Source organism: Pelecanus crispus, chromosome Z (assembly GCF_030463565.1).
Source record: "Pelecanus crispus isolate bPelCri1 chromosome Z, bPelCri1.pri, whole genome shotgun sequence".
Taxonomy (NCBI): domain Eukaryota; kingdom Metazoa; phylum Chordata; class Aves; order Pelecaniformes; family Pelecanidae; genus Pelecanus; species Pelecanus crispus.
The window spans coordinates 41037218-41062015 of record NC_134676.1 but is presented as its reverse complement, the minus strand read 5'-3'; the positions used below and the strand labels follow the sequence as shown (position 1 = coordinate 41062015).

Sequence of the window (24798 nt, the reverse complement as noted above, 5' to 3'; positions counted from 1 at the left end):
CCCAGATAAAGCTGTTTCCAAGTTGGTTCTTATGCTGTTGGCTGAAATAAATGTAAAGCTTGTCTACACTATGATTTTTCAGGGTAGCATCTCTGTTCAGAACAGTAATTCTTTCTACTTACTTTTTTATCTAGATGGTTTTACTGACACACCTTCAGGAAATGAACAGGAACCTTAACATTGCCATGCACTTTCGAATATATAGGAAGGAGAAGGAATCAAAACTTGTGTATTTTTATTTATTTATAGTTATTTAACTTTTATTTAGCATGTGGCCATGACAATCAACTGGTAAAGCTGAATGGAAATTGAGGCTTACCTTGCTGGTAAATAAGGTAATTTTTATTACCTTATTTCATAATAAACATTTATCTAACTGTGTAGTCTCCAAATGAACACTTTGAAATTTTTTTGCCACTGGGGGGCTCCCATATTTAACTGAAGTACACAACAATAAAAATGGGGAAGATAAAGCTCTCCCAAGTGTAGGAACATAACTAAACTTTCCAGACTGTTAGAAGAAAGTTCTCAAGCAAAATATTGTGCATATGGATTTTGAGTTAGAATTTTGTGCCTCTGAAAAAGGTGAAAAGAGTGTATTCCCATGGTGTAACTCTGTTGAAAAGCTGGATTGCATGTGTAATCACTGAGTAAATGTATAATAAAATAACGGATTAAAAGCTCCAGTATCTTGGTTTGTACTCCATTTCTATGTGGTTGGCAGCTCCCAGCTATCTGTGGTTGGGTGCTCACCTGAGCTGGGAGACAGCAGCAAGCAGTTACTCCCAGCCACTGCCGGCTCGGCATTTGGAAGCAGCAGGCCTGCAGTAGGGACCGTGTGAATAGAGATAACCGAGTGAGATTTCTGGGGTCAGAGGGGAAGAGATACTTAAGGTTCTCCAAGTTTTTTGCCTGAGTACTGCTTATTTGAGATAATCTTTAGCTTAGTGTTTCATGAAGGTGTCATATTTTGTGTATTGTATTTGAACTACTGTTGTGGTAACATTGCATTATAAACGTCATAGGGCTGGGTTGGCCACTTACCTGTAGTTAAGTTCCAAAGAGTTTAGCCTTGAGACCACTGTTCAAAACCAGAAACTGTACCTGCTTTTCACTTCTTTTTCAGCACTAGTTTAAAAATTATGTGTGTTTCTGTTTATTCTGCTGTCTGTATTACAGAAGTAGAATATGAAACAGCAAAGGAAGTACTTCTGATTGTGTAATTATGATGTTTACCCTGTAAAACTTCAGCTAAAATACCATTCAGTATACATCATGTCCACCATATTCTCCCAGACAGAGAAATACAGTTAAATGGGAGCTAATAAAAAATAAGGCTCATGGTAGCTCTGGTTTGGCTTATAGGGAATTTCCTGTAAAATAGTCTATTTTGAGACATATATTGAATCTATATGCACACTTGTCTAGTTGAGAGAAAATAAATTTAGCTATATTACAAGAACATGCTTTTCATCAGTTTACGCTGGCATCTGTTGACTTCAAGCAGAGAGGCAAAATGAGTTCTGTGTGTTGAAACAAAGATTTTCGATCTTTAAGGAGTCTGATTTCACCTACATGCTCTGATTCAGATGTTGTTTGTTGCCAGTGTGCTGGTGTCACCTCTGGAAATACAAAGTGAAAAAAAAAGTGTATTTCAGTATCTTTAATATCTTTTCTAACAGCAACAATTTCGTGAACTGGATGATAGGAAGCGAGTTCTTACAGAGAACTGCAAGGAATTACTGAAAAAAGCTCGACAGGTCTGCAAACTGAGTCCAGATCAACATCTTCCAAAAGAATTTCAAACTGTACGTACAAAAACAAATCTCCACATATCTCTTAAATTTTAGATGATGTATGCCATTATAACTTCTCCAGGAAAGAATATTACATATTTTATATTAGGCTACCAGTAAAGGATCATGTGTACTTCTGTTAGTGTTGAGTCATATATTGTCACTTACCCTTTTAAAGCACTTCTAAATAGTGCTGGGATATCCTCTGACTGTCACTTTGTTCTGTACACAGGGGAGAGAAAATTTGACCTGAAATTTCAATTAAAATCTATAGTCTTGTGTTCATAGAAATAATTAGAGGCCATATTTTTCTGGCTTCTTGCTCTTATGGAGCAACACAAAAGAACTGAAATTGGGCCCTCCTACTTACCTGGAGGTCTTCCCAGCCTCTAGAAGTATTTGTATGGCTTGACTAGCATAGCCCCTGGCTTATACCAAGTCTGTGAGCATCTGTACCTGCACAAGGTAGCAATTAATTGTGTGTCTTTGTTATGTAGTAGCACTTCTAGCCGCCTTTCTCTGTCCAGAATGTGGGGGAATCTTGCTGCGTTACATTTTGAATATGTGACACCCTGATTAAAAGTTATAGAACACTTTATGGCTTATTCAATTTCTTTTTAGCAAACTGGAGTCCTTCATTAGCATTGCTGTGTAACACATGCATTCTTTCTCTTGTAGGCTTTTCAGTCTCTTCCGACCACGTTGGAGGAAATTGATGCTTTTCTGAATGAAGAGAAAACCAGGGCCTCCTGTTTCACAGGCCTGAATGCTTCGGCATGTTCACTGCTTTTCCTCCGTCCTCCCTTCCTCCCCCTCCACCCGTATTGTACTTGCTTCCCACTCTGTGCTACATCTCTTGGTATAATAAGCTAGACAGCAGGAACAATGTGCTGTAAATGCCAGATTCTGCATCTATTAGAATTTTAAGTAGGTTCTTCCAAAGGAACAGTGTGTTCTGTGCCTTTTAAAAAACAAAAAAGTTGCAGTAACTCGAAATAAGCAGTGCTTTACAGTTTCTTTGCTTTAAAGCTAGAAATGTGTCGTGTGCAGTGAAATAATCTGTATAATTGTGTTTGAGCAGAATCAGTGCAGTGTGATATTTTACAGTCAAGGTTAGAATTGGCAAACCTTTTGCTGACTGCTTTTTTTTTTTATTCTGGCAGGTTGTTGAAGAATACAATAAGCAGACACAAGAAATACAGCAGTTGACGGAATATCTAGAGGAAAAGAAAAATGAATTGGATAACTATAAGCAAAACATTTCACAGGTAATAGCTGAAATTATGACTTCTGTATCAGTATGTCTTTATTAGAATAGAATGTATGTACAGAAATAAAGGGTAACGTTCCAAGTTGTCTTGAGTGTAAACTGAGATGTTAGCTTCTGTAATCATGATATTTTTGAATTTAAATGCTCTCTCTGAAGGAAAATTCAGTTATTAAAAATGGTTTTACGTGGATATGTCTACTTCTAGGTCAAAGAAAGGTGGCTAAACCCCTTGAAAAAGCTGATTGAGCAAATTAATGAGAAGTTCAGTAACTTCTTTAGTTCTATGCAGTGTGTTGGTGAAGTTGATCTTCATGTGGAAAATGAGGTATGATTTATTTTTCATATGGAAGAATAATGTATTTTCATGCATCGTCTTTTGCTTGTATATTGCTAGAGGGAAAATAACAAGTTGTCATTTGCATTTTAGGAAAGATGTTCTTTCAAAAAAAAAAGAATTTTTAATTTTTTAACACTTTTTTTTGTGCTAGAACTGACTTATCAGTCTGATTAAAGGAAAATCAGTCTTTGTCCAGACGCGTAGGACTTCAACTCACAGACTTTTGGAAGTTCATAGAATCATAGAATGCTTTGGGTTGGAAGGGACCTTTAGAGGTCATCTAGCCCAACCCCCCTGCAGGGAGCAGGGACAACTTTAACTACATCAGGTTGCTCAGAGCCCCATCCAACCTGACCTGGAATGTTTCCAGGGATGGGGCCTCCACTACCTCTCTGGGCAACCTGTTCCAGTGCTTCAGCACCCTCACTGTAAAAAATTTCTTTCTTATGTCTAGTCTAAATCTATTCTTCTTTAGTTTAAATCCATTATTCCTTGTCCTGTCACAACAGGCCTTGCTAAAAAGATTGTCCCCATCGTTCCTGTAGGCCCCCTTTAAGTACTGTAAGGCCACAATAAGGTCTCCCTGGAGCCTTCTCCAGGCTGAACAACCCCAACTCTCTCAGCCTGTCCTCGTAGGAGAGGTACTCCAGCCCTCGGATCATTTTGGTGGCCCTCCTCTGGACCTGCTCCAGCAGGTTCATGTCCTTTTTGTGCTGAGGGCCCCAGGTGAGGTCTCACCAGAGCAGAGCAGAGAGGCAGAATCACCTCCCTCGACCTGCTGGCCACACTTCTTCTGATGCAGCCCAGGGTACAGTTGGCTTTCTGGGCTGCAAGCGCACATTGCTGGCTCATGTCCAGCTTTTCATCTACCAGTACCCTCAAGTCCTTCTCTGCAGGGCTGCTCTCAATCCCTTCATCCTCCAGCCTGTATTGATATCGGGGGTTGCCCCATCCCAGGTGCAGGACCTTGCACTTGGCCTTGTTGAACCCCATGAGGTTCACACAGACCCATCTCTTCAGCTTGTCCAGGTCCCTTTGGATGACATCTCGTCCTCCTGGTGTGTCAAAGGCACCACTCAGCTTGGTGTCGTCTGCAAACTTGCTGAGGGTGCACTTGATCCCACTGTCTATGCCATTGATGAAGATGTTAAACATTACTGGTCTCAGTACGGACCCCTGAGGGACTCCACTTGTCACCGGTTTCCATGTGGACTTCGAGCCATTGACCACGACCCTCTGGATGCGACCATCCAGCCAATTCCTTATCCACCGAACAGTCCACCCATCAGACCCATACCTCTCCAATTTAGAGAGAAGAATGTTGTGGGGGACTGTGTCAAAGGCTTTACAGAAATCCAAGTAGATGACATCCATTGCTTTTCCCTTGTCCACTGATGCAGTCACTCCTTCATAGAAAGCCACTAGGTTGGTCAGGCAGGACTTGCCCTTGGTGAATCCGTGCTGGCTGTCTTGAATCACCTCCCTGTCTTCCATGTGCTTGAGCATATCTTCTAGGAGGATCTGTTCCATGATCTTCCCAGGCACAGAGGTGAGGCTGACAGGTCAGTAGTTCCCAGTGTCCTCCTTCCTACCCTGTTTAAAAATGGGCACAACATTCCCCTTTTTCCAGGCAGCAGGGACTTCACCTGACTGCCATGACTTTTCAAATATCATGGAGAGTGGCTTGGCAACTACCTCAGCCAGTTCTCTCAGGATTCTGGGGTGCATCTCATCAGGTCCCATAGACTTGTGTACATTGAGGTTCTTCAGGTGGTCTCAAACCTGATCTTCCCTTACAGTGGGAGGGGCTTTACCCCCTTGGTCCTCATCTTTTGGTCCGTCGATTCAGGAGGGGTGAGGAGAGAGGTTGCTGGTGAGGACCGAGGCAAAGAAGTTGTTGAGTACCTCAGCCTTCTCCTTGTCCATTGATACAAGTTCGCCTTTCTTGTTCATCACGGCAGGTACGCTTTCTTTAACCTTCCTTTTCTGGTTGATATAGATATAGGCTTCTATGATATAGAAGCCCTTCTTGTTATTCTTTACGTACCTTGCCAAATTCAGCTCCATCCTCGCCTTGGACTTCCTGACCCGCTCCCGACACAACCGGGCCGTTTCCCTGTGTTCCCCCCAGGACACCTGTCCCTGCTTCCACTGCCTGTGCAGTTCCCTCTTGTTCTTTAGATTGACCATCAGGTCTCGACTCAGCCATGCTGGTCTCTTCCCTTCCTTGCCTGATTTCTTACACTTGGGGACTGATAGCTCTTGTGCTCTATGGAAGGTGTCCTTAAAGATCTGCCAGCTCTGTTCTGTTCCCCTGTCCCTGAGGATCGTTTCCCAGGGGATCCTTCTGACTAACTCCTTGAAGAGCTGGAAGTTTGTTTTTCTAAAATTTAGGGTCCTGACTGTACTCCTCACTTTTCCCATGTCCCTCAGGAGCATGAACTCCACCAACGCGTGATCACTGCAGCACAGGCTGCCTCCAGTCTTGACATCACCAATGAGCTCACTTGCATTGGTGACCATCAAGTCCAGTATCGCGTCCCCTCAGGTAGGGGTGTCTATTACCTGGCTTAGGAAGTTGTCGTCTGTGCATTCCAGGGATCTCCTGGATTGCCTACAGTTTGCCGTGTTGCTTTTCCAGCAAATGTCAGGATGGTGAAGTCCCCCAGCAGAAGAGTCTGCAAGCGCGAAGCCTCCCGGAGCTGCAGGAAGAAGGCTTCGTCAGCAGGCTCCCCTTGATCAGGCGGCCTGTAGTAGACACCAACCACCAGGTTCCCTTTGTTGCCTCTGTCTCTGACTCTTACCCATAAGGTTTTGACCTGCTCATGGCTATTCTTCAGGGACAGCTCTTCACACTGTATTGATTTCTTTACATAGAGGGCAAGGCCTCCGCCCCTCCTTCCTCGCCTGTCCCTTCTGAACAGCCTGTAGCCATCGATAGCCGCATTCCAGTCATGGGATTCCTCCCACCAAGTTTTGTTTATGGCAATCGGGTCGTAGCTTTCTAGTAGCACAGCAGCTTCCAACTCCTCCTGTTTGTTGCCCATGCTGTGTACGCTCGTGTAGAGGCATTTCATCTGGGCTGTTGGCCGTGTCACCTTCTTAGTGGAACATCCCTTGTTTCCCTCGGGGTGTTTCACAAAGGTTTCCTTGTGAGCTCTAACTATCTCAGGAGCCCCCAGCCCATCTCCACAAGACTTCAGCTGTGCTGTAGCATCCCCATCATGCCTCTGGGCAACAGGTTGAGGGCTCACAGTAGCACCCCATCCCTCTAACCATTACATACCGTGCCACAGCTTGTCACAGGCAAGCCTGATATATTCCCCCTCCCCATTCACATCTAGTTTAAAGCCCTGTCAGTGAGCCCTGCAAGCTCCTGAGCAAAGTTTCTTGCAACTTACAGGGCTCAGTTAGAAGCATTGTGTTTACTTCAGCTGTAACTCAGATTTATTAAGTTAGTGATTTAATTCTACATTTTTAGCTAATTCATGCTATTCTAATATCACTTAGTGGCCAGTTCTATTATTAAGTGTTGTATTGATTTGGTTCTACATGTAGTTTATACTCAAGTCTGCTGGCATTTTGCCTGTTTTGGAAGTAGCAATCTTTTGGCCCAGCCTGTTATGCCCTCAGTAACATTTATAGGCAGGGTTTACCTCTGACGAAGAGTTTAAAGCACCACTAGTGCCTTGGGGAGAAATATTCAGTGCAGTGGGCTGAAGAGAAGTTGGGTATTTTGTTTTAAATTAATCTCTCTAATAATGATTTCAAGACTCTCATATGTGATGCACAGACTCCAAAATAGTAAAAGTTGACACTTAAACATTTTTTTGCTGTTGTGAATTACTCAAGCAGCTTTTCTTAAGATACTTGAAGTGGTAGTTATTATTGGGGGCAGAATAGTGACTGACAAGGCTCTTTACATGAACTGCATAAAAATGGTTACATAGAAACTAGTATTATGAAACAGCAGGACATTAAAACATGGACTTTTCAGTTCTTTTGATAGTTACCTACAGAGTCAGATCTGTATTACACAAATGCGATCTTTTATCTAAAAGTAACTTGGGATGGAGTACACAGAAAAACAGTAAAGCAGGTTAAAAGCCAAGGGAGTCTGGACTGTCTTTCTAAATACAGATGTCTCAAATAGTATAAGAGGATAGCTAGTGGTACTGTGCCAATGACTAAAACTTCTTCCTTGAGGACCAACGCCTATAATACAGAGAGGTGGATAATCTGTTCTAGAGCTTGGATTCCTAACCCTTTTTCTCTTCAGGAGACTCTTTTGCCCTGACCTGTAAATATCAAAAGAGAGACGCTTGAGGCAGAGTTATCTTCGTTAGAAATATTCCTGTGACACTGAAGTTCAAGCCTCTGTTAGCCTGCCCTACAGGAACCTTGAGATCTGATGATGTCCTTGGTGATAGTACCTACTGTGTGAAACACTTCAGTAGGTTCTTCCTTGACATCCTCGCAGAAACATCAGTGAACATTCTGACTTTCCTTGGTAGCACTTGGTAACCAGAATTCAGAGTGCTAGCAGTGATAACCCTCCCCTTCCTTGATTCCCTGTGGGAGTTTTGAGCATCATTCTTGACAGGTCATGGAGTATCTGTCAGTTATGTGAACTGGCATTCCCAGTAGTCTGGCAACAAAGGCCTCACTTTCTGATGCCATTGCAGCTATGCTGGAGGGCAGATCTTTTTGACCAGAGGTTTTGCCAGCCTGTACCTTGTAAACTTCTCTGAGCCTAGTTTCAGTCTGTGCCAATGCATTTGAAAGTACAGTGGGCCTAGAGGCCTTAGGTCCTGTTTTTATTTCTCTTTACATGAACTCGTTGTGTTCTTGATGTCCCACAGCCCTGTCCCTTTCCAAAGAGTATAGCAAAAGGTCTGCAACTATCTGTTAGAGAAGAAACAGGAACTAAATTGTGAACTTAAGGATATCTTTTCACTCCACTATGGTAAGTGTTCCTGGTCATAAGCAAGCCAAAGTGTGGGTCTGTTGAGACTGATCCTGACAATCAAGTACCAAATCGTACTCAAATGGAGGAGGTTCATCTAAGCTATGGTGCTGTTATCTTCCCTGATTAGGAGAATGTCCTATTAGCTCCCCTTAGCAAAATACCACCTCCAGAAAGGCCAGTGCAGCAACGCTCATTTTGAAAACATGCCCCGTGATTTTCCTTCTTAGTCTCCTGATTATCAGGCGTGGCTATCAAACTACAGTCTGCAAATCCAAGAAGCTAATTATTCTTCTGATAAGCTGCATTAAATGCCAAAGAAGAAATTTCTTCCATAACAGGGGAGAATGAAATGGTAACCAAAAGCAGCTTGCAAATAGTTTTAGTTGCATTAAGCATTGCTTTGTTCCGCTGTGTCTGTCATGGTCATATAGCACTCCTTCTCAAGGCAGGTCTTCACTTTGTCACTGGAAGTGCCAACCCGTTGCCAAGAGGGAAAACATCAAGGGTGAGAAAGGTGACCTGTCTTCAAAGTAGGAAGAAGTTGGCACTTAGCAAACATGAGTTTATAACTATGTCAGGTCACTTTCATTCTCTCCTAAAGTGTGTATGGCATCTGCCTCAGCCTCAAGGATTCACCGTTCCATGTTTCTATAATACTGCTACACCAGAAGTACCAGAAATTTGTAGTACATGAAAGTAAATAGCAGTACAAGACCTTACACTTTCCAGTCCTGAGGACATTTGTCTGCCTGCAGGCAAACATCAAGAACACCAAAAGATGGCTGGTTCTTCTGATTTAGCAGATTAGCTGATCTGGGAGGATTTGACAGATCCTCTCCAATGTTACATGCTATCTGATATGTATATTACTCATCCCAAGCAAAGCAAGACCTGAAGGTAGCAAAGAGCTGAAAATTGTTCCTACAAATTTGAAGTCCCTTGAGGCAGTTTTAAGACTTTAAGATGGTATGGCTTATTTACTTCATGGTGGCTTTTAGACCTTGTTGTGCGTCATAAAAGCCAGCCCTACAACAGGACTCTGCTCTGCCAGGTCACCCAGTTTATACACCTTTTAATGACTGTGGTATATGGCAGTCTGAACCAAACTGGCATGTGCCAGCTTCTGTGGTATGGGCTTCTCATTGTCTCTTTGCCAAAACTGTCCTTTCTAAATCTAGAAGTATTCTGTGAGTAACCATCAGGAATAACCTCCACTCCTTTCTTCTACTGTAAGCATTACAACTGTGTTATCAGAAGAATGTGAGTCGATGACCTCCAAGTGCAGGATTTATGCTTCCACACTGAATATGGATAGACCTCTTGCAACTCATATTCCTGAAATTCTTTCATCTTCCCGGTAGCTCTCATTAACTTGATAGGTGCATATAAAGGTTATGTCTTATGTAGACCAAACAGTAAGCAATGAGTATGGGCTTTCTACACTGGGAATTCCTATTCCTGCACTGAGCTTACCTGAGCTTCAGAAATACTAGCAAGTACTCCAAAGATTTCTTTTTTTTCTGGAATAGTGAATGTATTTCCTTGCATGGGCCTTCTTTTGAATGACATCTGTTATCCCCACACCTATGCATCATTGACTCAAGACTGCTGACAAGTGTCAGTTTTCTGTTAAGGACGAGGCCAGGGTTGGAATCCTTGTGTGTGGTTTTCCTGACTGAGTATGAAAGGGAAATTGCTGCCATAGTGTAGGGGCTTTGTGGAGGGAAAGTGAAGGATTTAATTAGACTGCTTGCACCTGAAGACATTCAGATGGGATCTTAACCTACACACACAGACCTCCCCGCCTTCAACCCACTGTTCAAGTTGATAGCATCATGTACACTAATGCATTTTCTCCAATTAATGGAATTTATAGGGGCATTGCTTTCCCCCTTTTTCTAGCCAAGAATTTTTTTTTTTCTTGTTTATGTTCTTAATACATATGAAGTCTTTCTCAGCACGGATTCAGAAATTAACAAATCATTGTCATGGGGAGGGAGTGGTATTGGAAATTCTCTATCTAACAAGAATAGATCAGAGTTAAGGAAAATACATGAAACAGAATTAATATATTGATATTAAGCTGAACCCAAGTAGTTTGTAGACCCCTATGGAACATTTGACATAAATTTCCTTTAATTTACATGTCATTATCAATTAAGCCGTAGTACAGAGAAACTGAGTTTAACAGGTACTGGCTTTTATAGGAGGAGTACGACAAGTATGGGATTCGCATTAGAGTCAAATTCCACAGTAGCACTGAACTTCATGAACTGACTCCGTATCATCAGAGTGGAGGTGAGAAAAGTGTTTCCACTATGTTGTACCTGATGGCTCTCCAGGAACTCAACAGATGTCCTTTCAGGGTTGTAGATGAAATAAATCAGGTGAGGATCAATAGTGCAGTATATAACCTCTTACTACACAAATGCTTATGACATAGTGGAGAGAACAGACTTTTTTTTTTTTCTTTTAGGGAATGGATCCAATGAATGAGAGAAGAGTTTTTGAAATGGTTGTGAAAACTGCTTGTAAAGAAAGCACATCTCAGTACTTCTTTGTTACACCAAAGGTGCGTGGTGGAAAATGAAATTGAAAGTTTAATGTGTAGGCGAGTTGTGTTTTGTGTGATAATATCCCTGTCAGCACTGTATAGCTTACCTCTGTTTTACCTAATGATATTAAAAGGTAACTGTGAGAGAATTTGTCCATTAAGAACAGTCCTGGCAGGAATTCAGACAACTTACACCAAGGCTCATCTCATCATAAACACATTCTGGAATTGTGGTCTCTGTGGAAGTAACACAAGTTAACCAGCAGTGGACAGGAGTACCATGTAACAAGGCTGTCAAATGTAATGCCAGAATTGGGATTCTAGCAAAAACCATCTTCGCAACAAGTCAGATAATGATACTGGAACAGGCTAGTGCTGCTGACATCAGAAAAACTGGAGGAGTCCCACATTAATGGAGGAAAACTGTTCCAGTAATAATCTGAGACTTACAAGCTTAGCAAAGGTCAGTGCTATAGTCCATGGAGAATGGCTTGAAGAGGACTTTTCAGTCAAGAATGACCAGTACTTAATTGTGCTCCTCTGTTAAAATACAAAAAAAAAAAAAAAAATTGACTTACTAGGTGATGCAGTGATGTGATGCTGTGGCTTGAAAGTACTAGTAAGTAGGCTGGCCACCTGCACCTGTAACAGAGGCTAATGTTGTGTTCAGCTTGATCCAAGACAGATTGAACCAGTAAAGGTTACTTATACACCAAGGAGGCAAGCATTCAGTAATGGGCTGTACACTTTTTATTAAGATACCAGTTGTCCTGCATCCTGTACTTCACTGTATTTTAGAAAATCTGGCTGGTATGTGCTATTCTTTTCAGTAAATAGCGGTTGAAGGACCTGAGGAAAGCCACCTACAGCATTTACCTGACTGAAAGTAGGAGGAAGGTGATGCTTGTTGTTCCTTCTGATCTTGCAGTATGCTTACCTCCACAGAGTTTGGTCATTTCCTGTCCGCATGACTTCTTTCTTGTTCTGTGTGTTATCTATCCCATTTTGTCTTCTTGCGATTTCTCTCCTTATTGGATCTGCTTTTCTGTGCTCTCTCCTACTTTGAGAAATATGAGAGTCGTTTGGATGTTGAAAGGATAGAGACAGCTCTGCTAACTATAATGCTTCCCACATGTAAGGGACTGTAGAAAATTACTGTCTAGGGTTCAGAGTCTGTTTTAAAAGTTGTGCTTGTTGTCAAATTACTAAGAATGCAGAAGGGGGAAAAATGAGTGTGCAGAGCTACCAGAAAGATCAGAGTAAAAATGAGGAAGAGAAGCTAGAAATTTCAGAGGCTTAAAAAAAAGAAGTCCATTTAACATTATGGTAAGAGGAAGATCAAGGAATGTGTTGCAACCACTATTCAGCAGCAAGAGATGGCATTATGAAGAGGTGGCTTGAAGGTGTTTCTTTCTTCGTTCCTCTGTCTCTCCTGATCAACTGCAAGTAGTTTATCACCACAGTTAACATGGTGAAGTTGTAATGACCTACCACAAAGAACATTATTGAGAAAGCACTTCATGTAAAGGTTTTAGCCAATGAGATAGTTTGACTGGCTGCATGAGAGGATAATTAAAAGGCTGTACAGAACAGGCTGAGGAGAAAGCCAGACTCTGCTGTTCCAGTAGCTTACCTGCAGTTCCTGAGCCTACGCTATGTGTTGTCACTTACTAGAAAGTAAGTATGTAATCACATACTAGAAAGCATGACAATTTGTCATACTAAGCTAAGTTCCGTGAATGTATCCAGTGAATACAGGAAAAACTGTTACTGTGTTTTTTTCCATATGTTGACACTTTCCCCAGCTATATTTTTAAGTAAGCTGCAGAGGGGAAGGGTATAGATTAATATGCAGTAGAGTTGATTAGGAAAATTTCTGAATCATTGTGATTCACTGTCAGAATGAGTAGGTGAACTGAATGTGTTCTTTAGCAGTGCATCTTGGGTTTGAAAATCAGGTTGAAAATCAGTATTTTTAATATCAATTGGTGCTGAAACAGATTACGTTTATTAAAGATGCAAATAATCACCCTGTTGGGAGTGAATGCTGCTTTGCTGTTAGCAAGATCAGAATTCAAAACAATCTTAGATTAGGTAACTTTATTTGAAAACAGGATGCATTTCAGCACAGACAAGCACAGGATTTGGTATTTAAGTGGGAAAACAGCAGCAGCTGGTCTAAGGCATAAATGCCTAAATGACTGCAGAGAGAAGTTACTGTGGATGACAAGTTGAGCATCAGTTGCAAGTAAATTGCTAAAAGTTACCCTGAGCACTGCAGATAACCCTACAGCTTGCATGGTATCTATCAGTCTGCTGGGCTTGTGCCTGACAAGATTTGGACTACAGTAAGTGTCCAGCTTTGGCTGTTACACTTCAGAAAAGTAGTACAGTGGCTGGAGTTACTCCAGAAGACATCAGTGCAACTTTTAAGAAGTTTTGAAAGTTTTGAGTTCCCACTAATGGAAATTGCTTAGCTCAGAGGAGCATGAGGCTGAAGAGAGACCTAATACTCGTGCCCAAGTAACTCTACCTCGGGCCCTGCCCTGGCAAAAAAAGGAAAGCCAGCCCATATTCTCTGCCCATTGTGGATATGGCAAAAAAATAATGACCTCATTTGTAGCAAGAAGGTACAGATTAGAAATGAAGATTTTCTTGTAGTAAGAATAGTGAAGCATGGAAACTGCCTGAAGAATGAGTGGAGTGTCTTTGGGGAGTTTCTAGGAACAAATACACATTGTCTGTCAGAAAGGCTATAATCCTGCTATATTGACCTTTTGAGATCTAAGGCTTTATGTAGACCTCCTTCACCTTTTTCAGATAATGGGGAGCATCTGTTACAGCTATTTTGACTTTGGTTTTTGTGTTTTTCACCAGCTCCTGCAGAATCTCACTTACAATGACAAGATGACGGTGTTGTTTGTCTACAATGGACCTTTTATGTTGGAGGCAAACAAATGGAACTTAAAGGCTTTCTGTAGGCGGCGGCGGCGACTTGGAAGGATGGATGAACAGTGATATATATATCTACAAAAAATATATGTATATGTTGTGTAGAACTTTTTGGAACATCTGGCTTTCAAGACTTCAGAAATTGTGAAAGATGAGAACCTGCAAAGAATTGATGATTAAGAACTTTCATTCTTAAAACTTGTGTAAAAGTGTAACAAATTTGAAGAGTGTGATTCCCCCCCCCCCCCCCCCCCAATCTTTCATAGTGGCCTCTTCTCCAAAGAATCTACTTTTTCTCAATAGTAGTTTGACACAAAAAGGAATTTTTGTGTGTTGTGGTATTTTATCAGTAATGTAGATCAGAAGTACAGTTAATTTTTCTAGGTTGTACTGGACTAATTCTATGTCTGGTTTTGTTTTGTTTGTTTGTTTGTTTTCCTAAAAATTGGAATTTGCTTTTGGTAAATCACGTTCCCTAACACAGCTAAGGATGTTCTCCAAACTTTTCCTATTGAAATGGAAATTTTTTGAATGAATGAAGATGATGATGTGTAGCAAGAGAATGGTTTGTAAAATATACCTGAAGTTAATATAAAGAATATACTATTATTAGAGTAATATACTTTATTATTGTTATTTATTATTTTTGAGCTCATGTTCCATTTTGTATTCCTGGAAGGGTAAGGTCTTTATTTTTCTAGCAAGTCTCTTTCAGCAAGGAGACTGACAAAGAGCCAGGTGTTTTTGAAACAATGAGCTAGTTAGCTTGCAGAAGTAAAACTAAGCAATATATAATTTTGGGGGGGGGGTTAAGTAAAACTTGATAAATTTTTGGTGATAGATGGAGAAAATAGTCTGCTGATTTGACACATAAGTTCAAGCCAGGAGGCTTTTTTACAAGGCTTCAGCTGTGTTGGAGTGATTGTATGCCCAATGGCTTCTCAACAGATAGCCAAAAAATTCATTAGTGGGGTTTTGGCCATAGCTGTTAAGCATTTGAAAGTAGATGTTAGCAACAGAATGCTGAATACCTAAAATAAAGTCCCAGTTATTTAGTTAAACCCCAAACTTAATACTGAATTGTGAAGAGTATGATTTGTAAAGAAATGGAAACTACGATTGCTATGTAAAATGTACATAAAAATGATTGAGTCCCAGGACACCATCTGAAAATATGCGGTATCCTTGTTTTCATGGGGGGAGTAGCCTTGAATAGAATTTTATACAAAATTTGGTGTCCTACTTGATTTTGAGTGGGAATTTTTCTTAACAGCATCCTATCAATTAACTTTGCCAATGGAATTGATATGTCAGGCTTTTTACATTAGAATGTTAAAAAAAAATGACCCACTGCAAAATATAAGCTAGGATCTGAAAGGTTTTGGGTATTAAAAGTTAAGTACTGTAATTCTTGTTTGGAATAGATGATCCTTTAAGGGAATAGAGAACTACACATTCTTATATTGCAGGCCACTGTTGATCAATGGAGGTCTGCCCAACTGTGAAATGAGTTCCTGGAATAAGTTCCATGAGGATTAGTGTCCATACACAAATATTTGACAGAAGAACTAAAGGAGTGTGGAAACTCGGGCTGTAGTCCAGGGATGAGTAGGCCAGCAGAGTATCCTCAACTTAATTGAGGCTACAGGCCTATCTGTCCACTGTATTGCAAGGTCTGGGTTTTAAATGTGTTCTTTGATCTTCAAAATACTTGGCTTCTTGTAACCCTGAACTTTTTTTTTTTTTAATTGAATGGAAAAACATGCCTTCTCTTTAGTCTGTGAGGGTCACTATATGAAAAGTGCAATTTGTTTTCAGTGTCTAAATAAGTGAAACTACTTACATGACCATGTGTTGGGACTCAATTCTATTATGGCTGGACAGCACTGTCTATTCTTAATGCTGTCATCTTTGAACTTTGTGGGATTTCTTCATAGAGTTCAGTCCCTTTCTCATGTTTCAGGCTGAGGTATGAAATGTAAGTCTGACTTATTTCAAGAGGATAGCACTTCAGATCCTGTCTCAAAAATTATGTCTTCTGGATATGTGCCTGCCATGCTACACAAGTGAAGAGGATGACGGGCTTGTGGGTATGTGCTTTTTCCTTGGAGGTCTGTCAGCTGTTGACTGGAGGTCCCGATTTTGACATATCTGGCTGCAGTCTTAATATGACACTGTCATTCCTATTATCTCACCCCAGACAGTGCAGTGAGCTGCAGAACCGCATTACTGTCTTGTTACTGACCAATAGAGCTTCACTGTCCAGCAGCTCTGCTAGCTAAAGCCTTTAAAAAAGAACCATAAAACCAACTTTGTATATAAAAGTAGCCATTGCTATTTGCAGGTGGGCTATATGACTTGACTGCTTGCCTCCCATACAGGTGTTCCCATTAGTGACCTGGTAATTCACCTGACAGATGCATCCTGTCCACATCCAGAGACCTTCTGGCTTAAAAGGAAGTATTCTGAACAGGATAGTGTATTCAACCATGAAAATCCACACAGTCACATTGCTATAGCTACAGCATTATTTAGCACTCCTTACCCGGATATAGGGCCCTTCCGTGCTGCCAGCTTTCTTGCTGTTCCTCATGCTTTCTACTGCTATGCAGCTCCTCAGGGACTCTTGCTATAAAAACCTGTGGAATTAATTTCAGTGTGACTTTGAGGAGGGGGGATGAGTGGGAGTTTGGGTTAAATATACATGTAGTTTCCAACTTTTCCTGCTGCCTAGACAGGACCTCTCAAAAATGTAGAAGTGGAAAGACCCCAAATAGTCTTGGCAGCTGAAGTATAAATTGAGCTTTCTCCAAAAATAGGTACTTTCCCCTGTTGTTGAGACCAGCTGAAGACTATGGCAAAGATCCTCTTACACCACCATCTGCAGTTCTGACAAACATCTGTGTCTGCTCATATATTGAGACACAGAGAAGCAGCATGGAAATTGTGACTTACTGTGAGAAATTAAAATATCTTGAGAAACCAAATACTGAAAAGCACTTATAAATCACCTTTTATTGTATTTTATGACTGTAAATGGTAGTTGTGCATATATGTTACTGTTGATTGGGAGATTGCTTAGTCAGATGAAGCAGCACACTAGAATGAGGAGGGACCCTTGCACAACTGCTATGCTTTTAACATGCCTACATGAAACTTAGACTTCTATTGGAAGAAAAATAGATGAGGCCTGTTAAGGCTGTTGCTGACTGGGAACATCTATTCTCCAAGCTTTGGAGTTAGTGAGAGATGATGAGACACAGAGAGCTGCTCTGGGTTGCAGGGTGCTTACTGGAAAGTGTGGTAGGGGCTCTTTAGAGGCCAGGAGAGGCACCTGCTCCAGGCCTGATAGCAAATTTTACTTAGAATTAACACTACTGGAGGCTCATGTGTGTGGCTTATGCCAAGATACCCCCTCTTTTGTTACTAAGCTCTGTCTGATGCTTCCTTTCTAGAAGCTTCTGGACCATCTTCAAACACCGCTTGCTGTGGATCGTGGAAACTGACGGGTTTCTTCCATAAGCCTGCAGTTACCTGCTTGTTCCCTTAGCAAGGCCTCTTAATTTTCTGAACATCTCTTACTAATAGGCCTTAATTTCACCTTCCTTCCCCCATTCCCATGCCATTCCCTAGTGTCTTCTTGAAAGCAATGTGTTAGAGCAGATATGTAAGATGTGAAATTTGTCATTCTACTTTACAAACACTTGCATAACATTAACATTGTCTGATGCTGTCTATGCTGTCTGTGCTTGGGCTTTGGGTAGCGGGTTTTACCTGGGCGAGGGAAGGACATGTGAGAAGGAGATCTGTAATGCAGGATGCTCAGTGTTTGCTAAGGTAAGCAAGGGTCCTGTGGCTGTCCCCAGGGGCTGGCCCCACACAGTAGATAATTCCTTTTCTTGTCCCTGTGCCCCACAACCTTCAGCACCACCTGTGCTGGGGAAGGAGCACCACGCTGAGGTGAAGGGCTGCATTGGCTCAGCAATACCTAGTAACTCCACATCAAAATGTATTGCAGTTTTATGGAAGTTGTTTTGATGTTGCATGCATCGTTTCCCTGTCCTCTCTCCTGTCTTTGTTTGGCCTGCTTCTTGAAAGGTGCACTGTAGTTTCTTACGATTTGATTAGCACAATATCTGATGGGAGGTGTCTGGCAGGAGAGCTATGTCACGGGAAGCAGGGGGAACCTTGGCACTCTAGCTTCCCTGTAAATAACTCTGAGCCGGAATTACTCTCTTCAGTTCTGACTCACTGAAACACAATGTCCAAAATAAATTTTCCTAGAACTTTTTGTTACAGAAGCATTTTTTTTCTCAGTAACTTGCTAATTAAGAATAAAACCAGGATTCAACACATTATAATTTGGAGAGGAAGGAGATGGGGAAGGGAATTAGATCCACCTCTGCTCCAAGAAAAATCCTCCCTCTGTCCCAGCCTGAACATCTGAAAATCCCAGGGATGTTTCTCTGCTGTTGCACTCACAGACTAGGCTTGCCAAGAACCACGCTCCTCCCATGAGGCTCATTGATCCAGCTGTCCTTTGCATATTAGGACAGCCTGGAGGAAGGGCAGTGTTTTATATGCAGGGGGTGATTTAGTAGTTGCTATACTTCGTTTTACTTCAGTGCTAACTTTAGCCATTGGCAAGGCTGAACTGTTGAACAAGGGAGAGGGGAGGTGAGTTGCAGGAACCAGATGTGTTTAGCCATTGAAAGCCTTTCAGGCACCCCTGTGGCAGCGGTGAAAGCCAGCAGGGAAAACATGGAAAAACAAAGGCAAGTAGCAACAGGAGAGGCAGAAGGTAAAAGAGGTGATAACCAGCACTATAGCAACCTACCCAACATCCTCTCCTGTGCCTCAGCTTTCCCAGGGGTGCAATCCCCTGCCAGCAAATTCCCATCTCTCTGTTTTCCACCACATTCCACCAGCTTTTCTCCACTATTATTCTGCTCCTCAGTTGCTCTCAAAGTAATTTCCCAGTTGTCCCGTCTTCCTTTTGTTGATCTATTACCCCCACTAAGACTACAGGTTTTTTGACAGCTGTACCGGTTTTGGCTGGGATAGAGTTCATTTTCTTCATAGTAGCTTATAGGGGGCTATGTTTGGGGTTTGTGACCAGAACACTGTTGGTAACACAGGGGTGTTTCATCTATTGCTGAGTAGTGGTTGCACAGCATCAAGGCCTTTCCTGTTTCTCACGCTGCCCCACCAGCACAAAAAGTTTACAAGAAGGTGGGAGGGGACACAGCTGGGACAGCTGATCCCAACTGACCAAAGCGGTATCTCATGCCATATGACACTGTGCTCAGCTTATAAAGCTGGGAGAAGAAGGAGGAAGGGGGGGGACACTTGGGGTTATGTCTTCCCAAGTAACTGCTATGTCTGGTGGAGCACTGCTTTGCTGGAGAAATGGCTGAACACCTGCTAGCTGATGGGAAGCAGTGCATGATTTCCTTATTTTGCCTTGCTTGTGCACATGGCTTTTGCTTCCCCTGTTGAACTGTCTTAATCTCAATGTACGAGTTTTCTTGCTTTTTCCCTTCTGATTCTCTGTCCCATCCCACTGGGGGAGAGTGAGCAAGTGGCTGGGGCTGAGCTGCCACCTGGGGTTAGCCCACAACAACAGTGTATGTTAGTCTCAAAACCTGACATTATGCACATCATTAGCTCGAGTTTAGTATCGCAAATGATTTGTATCAACTAGTGCACCTGGACCTACATGAAATCTTGGAAAATATGCCCCATGTGTATTCAAGGAAGAGCAAGGGATTTGCTTGCAGACCAACAGCCTTTTTGGGAAGCACAGAGATGAGAACATGGCAAGTAAGCTGGAAAAGAATGACAAAATTCACTTTGTTGGGGATAAGGAACCATGCATAGTAGCGTACAAAGCTGGTTTTGCTAGAAGCAAGAAGGAGGGAACACGATAACTGAGAAGATGGTGGCAGAAGACATCAAGGAGCCTTGGAAAAGAATAGAGAGCAGAAAGTTGCATAGGTAAAACGCATTATGGATGGCTCAAAGTGAATACATGCTTTAAGGTAATCAGCATCATGTAATTTACAGGGGAAAAGTCTCTGATTCCCCCTTCCCCAGTTTGTAACCAAAGCTGTAGACCATGAATATTATGCTGCTTGATCTTGACTGCAGTCAACTAACACTGGTTTACCTCGTTTGGGTAATGTAATAGCTTTGCCATGGACAACAAAAGTTTTGTTGGTTGGTTGGTTGAAGGGTTTTTTTGTTGGGGTATTTGTTTGCTTTTGTTGTTGGTTTTCCTGTAGAATTACAAACACAGAGTAAATCCAAAGCAGATGATCAGCACAAGGAGTGCAAAGGGACTTGCTCTCAGACACCACCAACAGTATCAGCCCCACTCTGCTGCTGCAATGATGATTAAAGGTCTGTTCAGGTGAAAAGCCACTGATGGTATAGTTTTCCATCAGCCCCAGTGGCTGAGGAATCTGGATCCGCTTTGTGTCTGCTTCTGAGCCCAGTTGTGCTGTTCATGAAGGACTTTTTTTTTTTGTCAGAACTTTTGTAACATTTAAAATACACTTTGCTGTATAAAATGTATTGGTTTGGTGCCAGTATAATTAAAGTGGTACAGCATCCAGTGAGTATGCAGTTCCTCAAGCACCAGTATGTCAGAAATCAGTATGCTCATGAAAAATTACTGGAGTAAGTTATATTGGGAAAATCTCCTTTATTTCAGTTTGAAGGTGTTTACAGTAAGGCTGTCCCCCTTGAAATGTTTCCCTTAAAAAATTATACCCCTGAGAAAAATGGTTCATTGGACATAAGAGCTGAATGTAACTTAGCTTCTAGGTAAGGCCTGGATTGTCTTTCTGTAATCCAGTAAAACAGAGGCCAAGATTTACCACCAGCGTTGTATAAACTAGTAACACAATTGTGGTTTTCCCTGGCCTTCTGTTTTTTGGCAGAGCAGTTATGCATGGCTTTTCACAGGCTCTCAGAAGTCTTTTCTGCATCGAAACACTATTCAAGGCCACTGAAGCAGTGACTAACAGCAGAAGAGCCCAAACCACTATATGTCATCTCTCCAGGGCACTCTGATGTAACTTATACCTGCGTCTCCTGAAAGTTCTGCTGCTGTCTTTCTGGCCTCTGCCCGTTAGCCTGAGGAGCAAGAAAAGGCCATTTGGAAAGCCCAAGACTTTTCTGTGCACCCTTTTAGCACAATGTCAGGAGCGCTCTGATATTGTCTGTGCTCTTTGCTTTCTTTCTCCATGTGTTCTGAATTCCCATAGGGCTTTCTTGGATCTTGGGATGGTAAGCTGTCCTTACCTACTCAGTGATTCTCCTAGGCCTGTGGTTTACACGCTCCATTTCCTTTGTACCTCGTGTTCAGCTGTGCAGACATCCAGGTGTTGCTTTGATCAGCATTACATGGCCTAAGAGGCAATAGATAATACTGAAACAGAGGCTGATGTCCTTTGATTCGAAAAGCAATAGGATGTGTATCAGTTGTCAAGTGGGGACAAGCCAGTAAAAAAACAGTAACAGCTGTAGCAACTTCAAAAATACAAGCTGAAAGCAACAGGGACTCTGCTCTCTCATCCCAAAAGGCATACATGAGCTCCATATAGAGATACATGAACTGGAAAAATACAGTGTGTAATAATACAAAAACAAGTGTCTATTAAGGATTAGAACTGATGCCAGTCAAGACCTTGCCTTTTTGAAATGAGAAGATTTCATAATACCTGTGGAAGCGTTTGAGGAGGTATTCTAGGTGACAGGGAGTTTCTCAGCTGAGGAGAGCACAGCACTGAAAGCACGGCAGCTGCAAAATGGTAGCTTGCCACTGTGAAAGCTTCCCCTGCTTTAAGGCAGTCCCCTAAAGAGGACTTGGGTGAGTACCTTGTTCTGACAATTGTGACTTTGCATTAAGTTATTGTTGATGTAATTTGTCAGATGTGGCTGTGAGGTGTGAGGAGCTCAACCTGGAAGAGATTTCATTTCCAAAGCAAAAGCCATTGAGAAAGTAGCGGTTGTTACAGAGCGCTGATGCAGACAGGAAACCTCACTGACTCCTTAGCCCTGAGTGAGTGCTGAACAACATTGGTTTAGACTTCCATGGAGGTGAAAGTCATTCTAGTCACCCTAGCAGGCAGGTTCAGAAAGCCACCCTTGCATGCGGCTTTCTGAACCACTCTGCAGGCATTTAACTGGACTGTTACGGCATTTTATGGCACGTTTCCTTTCTTCTGTCCTCAGCAGAGAGGTGAAATGAAAATTCACCTTTGTAGAAATTGTGCTCTCTCAATCAGTTGGTCTATGTTCAGGGTCACATCTCCCCATGTCACTGCTGAAGTCTGCCAGCATCCACTGGTGTGCACGGAGTCTTTGCATGCCATACCTATTCCAGCCAAAATTTACATCACTCCTGGCAAGACTATTCTGTAGAGTGCATTAGATCTCAATGGCTGGAAACATCCTCCTAAGGCTAAGGCCTTCTCTAGACTAGGAGGATTTTGGTAGCTGTTCCAATTAGAGCACTGAAGACAAATATTAAAGGGTTTAATGTGAAGAATGGTGAATTTAGGGCAAGTCCTTTATGACAGGATTGCAGGGGAATGGGGCCAATGCCACAGCCCAGTGTCCCTTATTCCTACAATCAATGACAAGCTAAAAAAAGAAAGCCCTACGCTGAGTTTGTTTTATCTGTCCTTCGACCATCCAGCCCGAGGACAGAAAACTCCAACTCAGCATCAAGGCAAATCTGGAGGCTGCTTACAAGTGTTGCTCCAGACGCAGGTGGCACACTTCCACCCCTCCATCTCTGCCTGCATTGCTGGAGGGTTACATGTTCCCTTGGGGCCAGGGTCTCATCTTGCAGTCACACCCTAGCACTGTTCCCATGTACCCAGTTCAGTCAGTTTGTGTACGTAGTTGCTTTTAGCAACTGTAATGTCAGTGACCGTAAATGTCAGTGAGCTTTTTGGCGCAGGGTTCCTTGCCTTTCCCTCCTTCAGAGGCTGAGTGGATGGGTTTTTTTTTTTTCCTCCTTATAGCAGCAACCCCTCCAAACCCACGGAAGTCTCAAGGCAGCAGTGTGGCTGCACAGGCTGAAGCATCGTTAGCTCATGGAGCAGCTGCAGTGTGTGAGGGAGAGCACCAGTCTCAGCTCAAAAGCCACTGAGCAATGTGAGAGGGACTTCCCGGGAGCTGGAGCATGCTGGTGAGGGGACACGTCTCCCTCACTGCAAGTTGTGTTTCTGTCTACCTGCAGCAGCAGCAGAAGGAATACCTGTGCAAACACCTGGGAAAAGTAGAGAAACAAGACCCAAGCTAAATAATGACTAGCAGCACCAAGACCTTTGAAGCTGGTTCATACACCACTCAACTCATGGATTTCATCATGTGCAGCAGTATATCATTCAGACTGGTTTACATGATCAGTGCTTGACTCCAGTCATTCAAAACAACGTGGGGGTTTTTTAATTCCTTTTTTATTTGGACAATATATATACACATATGTACAAAACCATCTATGTCTACTTTTTTTTTTAGTTTTCTTTTTTTTACAATTTCATGTGATTTACAAAACAGGACAGCAAAATAACTTATAAAGGATACGAATACTGTACAAAAATAAAACTGATTAAACTGTTGGAAGTTGGTATTTTACAGTGTTACAGATCACTAGTCTGTAAAACAGCATTTTGAAGTACGTGTCCAGTCTGGTGTGTGCTGGCTAAGTCCATCTGCAAACTGAAAACAGATCTGTAATACAGGTCATGAAAGACTGTTCAAAAAAGAAGTATGTTGTATAGCTATACCATTAAAGCCATGACTTCTCTATAGTAATGGGCTTTCTTAACCAAGGAGAGGAGCTGTCCTAACTTCAGCAGTATTAAGAATTTCCAAAATAGTACAACAAGTACATACGGTATTAGAGAACCTGATTTTCCTTTTCTTTTCCAACACTTGCAACACTCTTCAAAACTTAACTTCAAGATGCAAAGAACTAACCTGCAGTTTATGTGTTAGAGCTGTTGTTTGCTTTTACTAAAAGAAACCCCCCCCCCCCCCCAAAACCCCAATGAATAAAACAGTAAAACGAAATCTCCAAATGTGATTATGCCCAATGCAGTCTGTTAGTGGTTAACGAATCGCATTAATCCCGTCTGTCCAATGCTGAAATACAGCACATGTTAGAGCAAATGGGTTACCATTTAGGAAGGTGGTTTTCTTTGGGTTTTTTTTTCAGAAACAGGATCTTGTCACATGCAATGGTGAGACACTGCCTGTACGTCCCATGGACCTTCAAAGTACCCCCCACCTGTTGATTCTTTCAGGCTTGGCAGGAAAAATGACGATTCTTTAAATGTGCATTCTACCCCAAATACGCAAGGTGGAAACCATAAATCTGGCCATTTACTTCCATGTATTGGTTAATCCTGGTAGCTAAGTGCCCAAAACAGCTACATACTGATTTAGGAGCTGCTGATCAGCTGTGTCTTTCTAATGTGGTTAATAGGATGTGAGGGTGTCTTGTATTTCACAGGATCGGGCCTTAATTTTCCAAGTGCTGCATTTGTCCTAAAAAAATGGCAACAATCCAGACTGCAGGACGGACTCGAAATTTTGCATGATCTCCACAGAGAAGAGTGAAGATGAATGTGCATGCGCCTTTGAATCTCACCGGGCTACATGTGGCCCTGACCCCACTCAACAAGGCAGCATTAGCAGTGCTGGTAAGCAGAACACTTTCTGTACTTCTAGATTAATACAAATACCAAGGCTACCTATTTTTACTAGGAAGAATGTATGTCCCTATGACTCGATTTGGACACCAGAAATTAAAGTTTGGTTTCTAAAATAAATGTTTCAAAAAGCTGAAACAGAGGTAGAAAGTGTGCTTGGTTTCCTGATGTCTTCACTGAAGAAAAC

General features: G+C 42.0%; 1 protein-coding gene across 1 annotated transcript in view; it reads left to right on the top strand.

Moving 5' to 3' along the window:
* The window catches only part of SMC5 (structural maintenance of chromosomes 5), a 49571-nt gene extending 35627 nt beyond the window's left edge, over positions 1–13944 (top strand). Inside the window, exons 18-24 of the mRNA XM_075726394.1 lie at positions 1683–1808; positions 2475–2570; positions 2960–3064; positions 3272–3391; positions 10580–10759; positions 10849–10944; positions 13804–13944. Of these exons, the coding sequence (XP_075582509.1) occupies positions 1683–1808; positions 2475–2570; positions 2960–3064; positions 3272–3391; positions 10580–10759; positions 10849–10944; positions 13804–13944 (864 nt within the window). The remainder of the gene's footprint in view (positions 1–1682; positions 1809–2474; positions 2571–2959; positions 3065–3271; positions 3392–10579; positions 10760–10848; positions 10945–13803) is intronic.
* The last annotated feature ends 10854 nt before the right edge of the window (positions 13945–24798 follow it).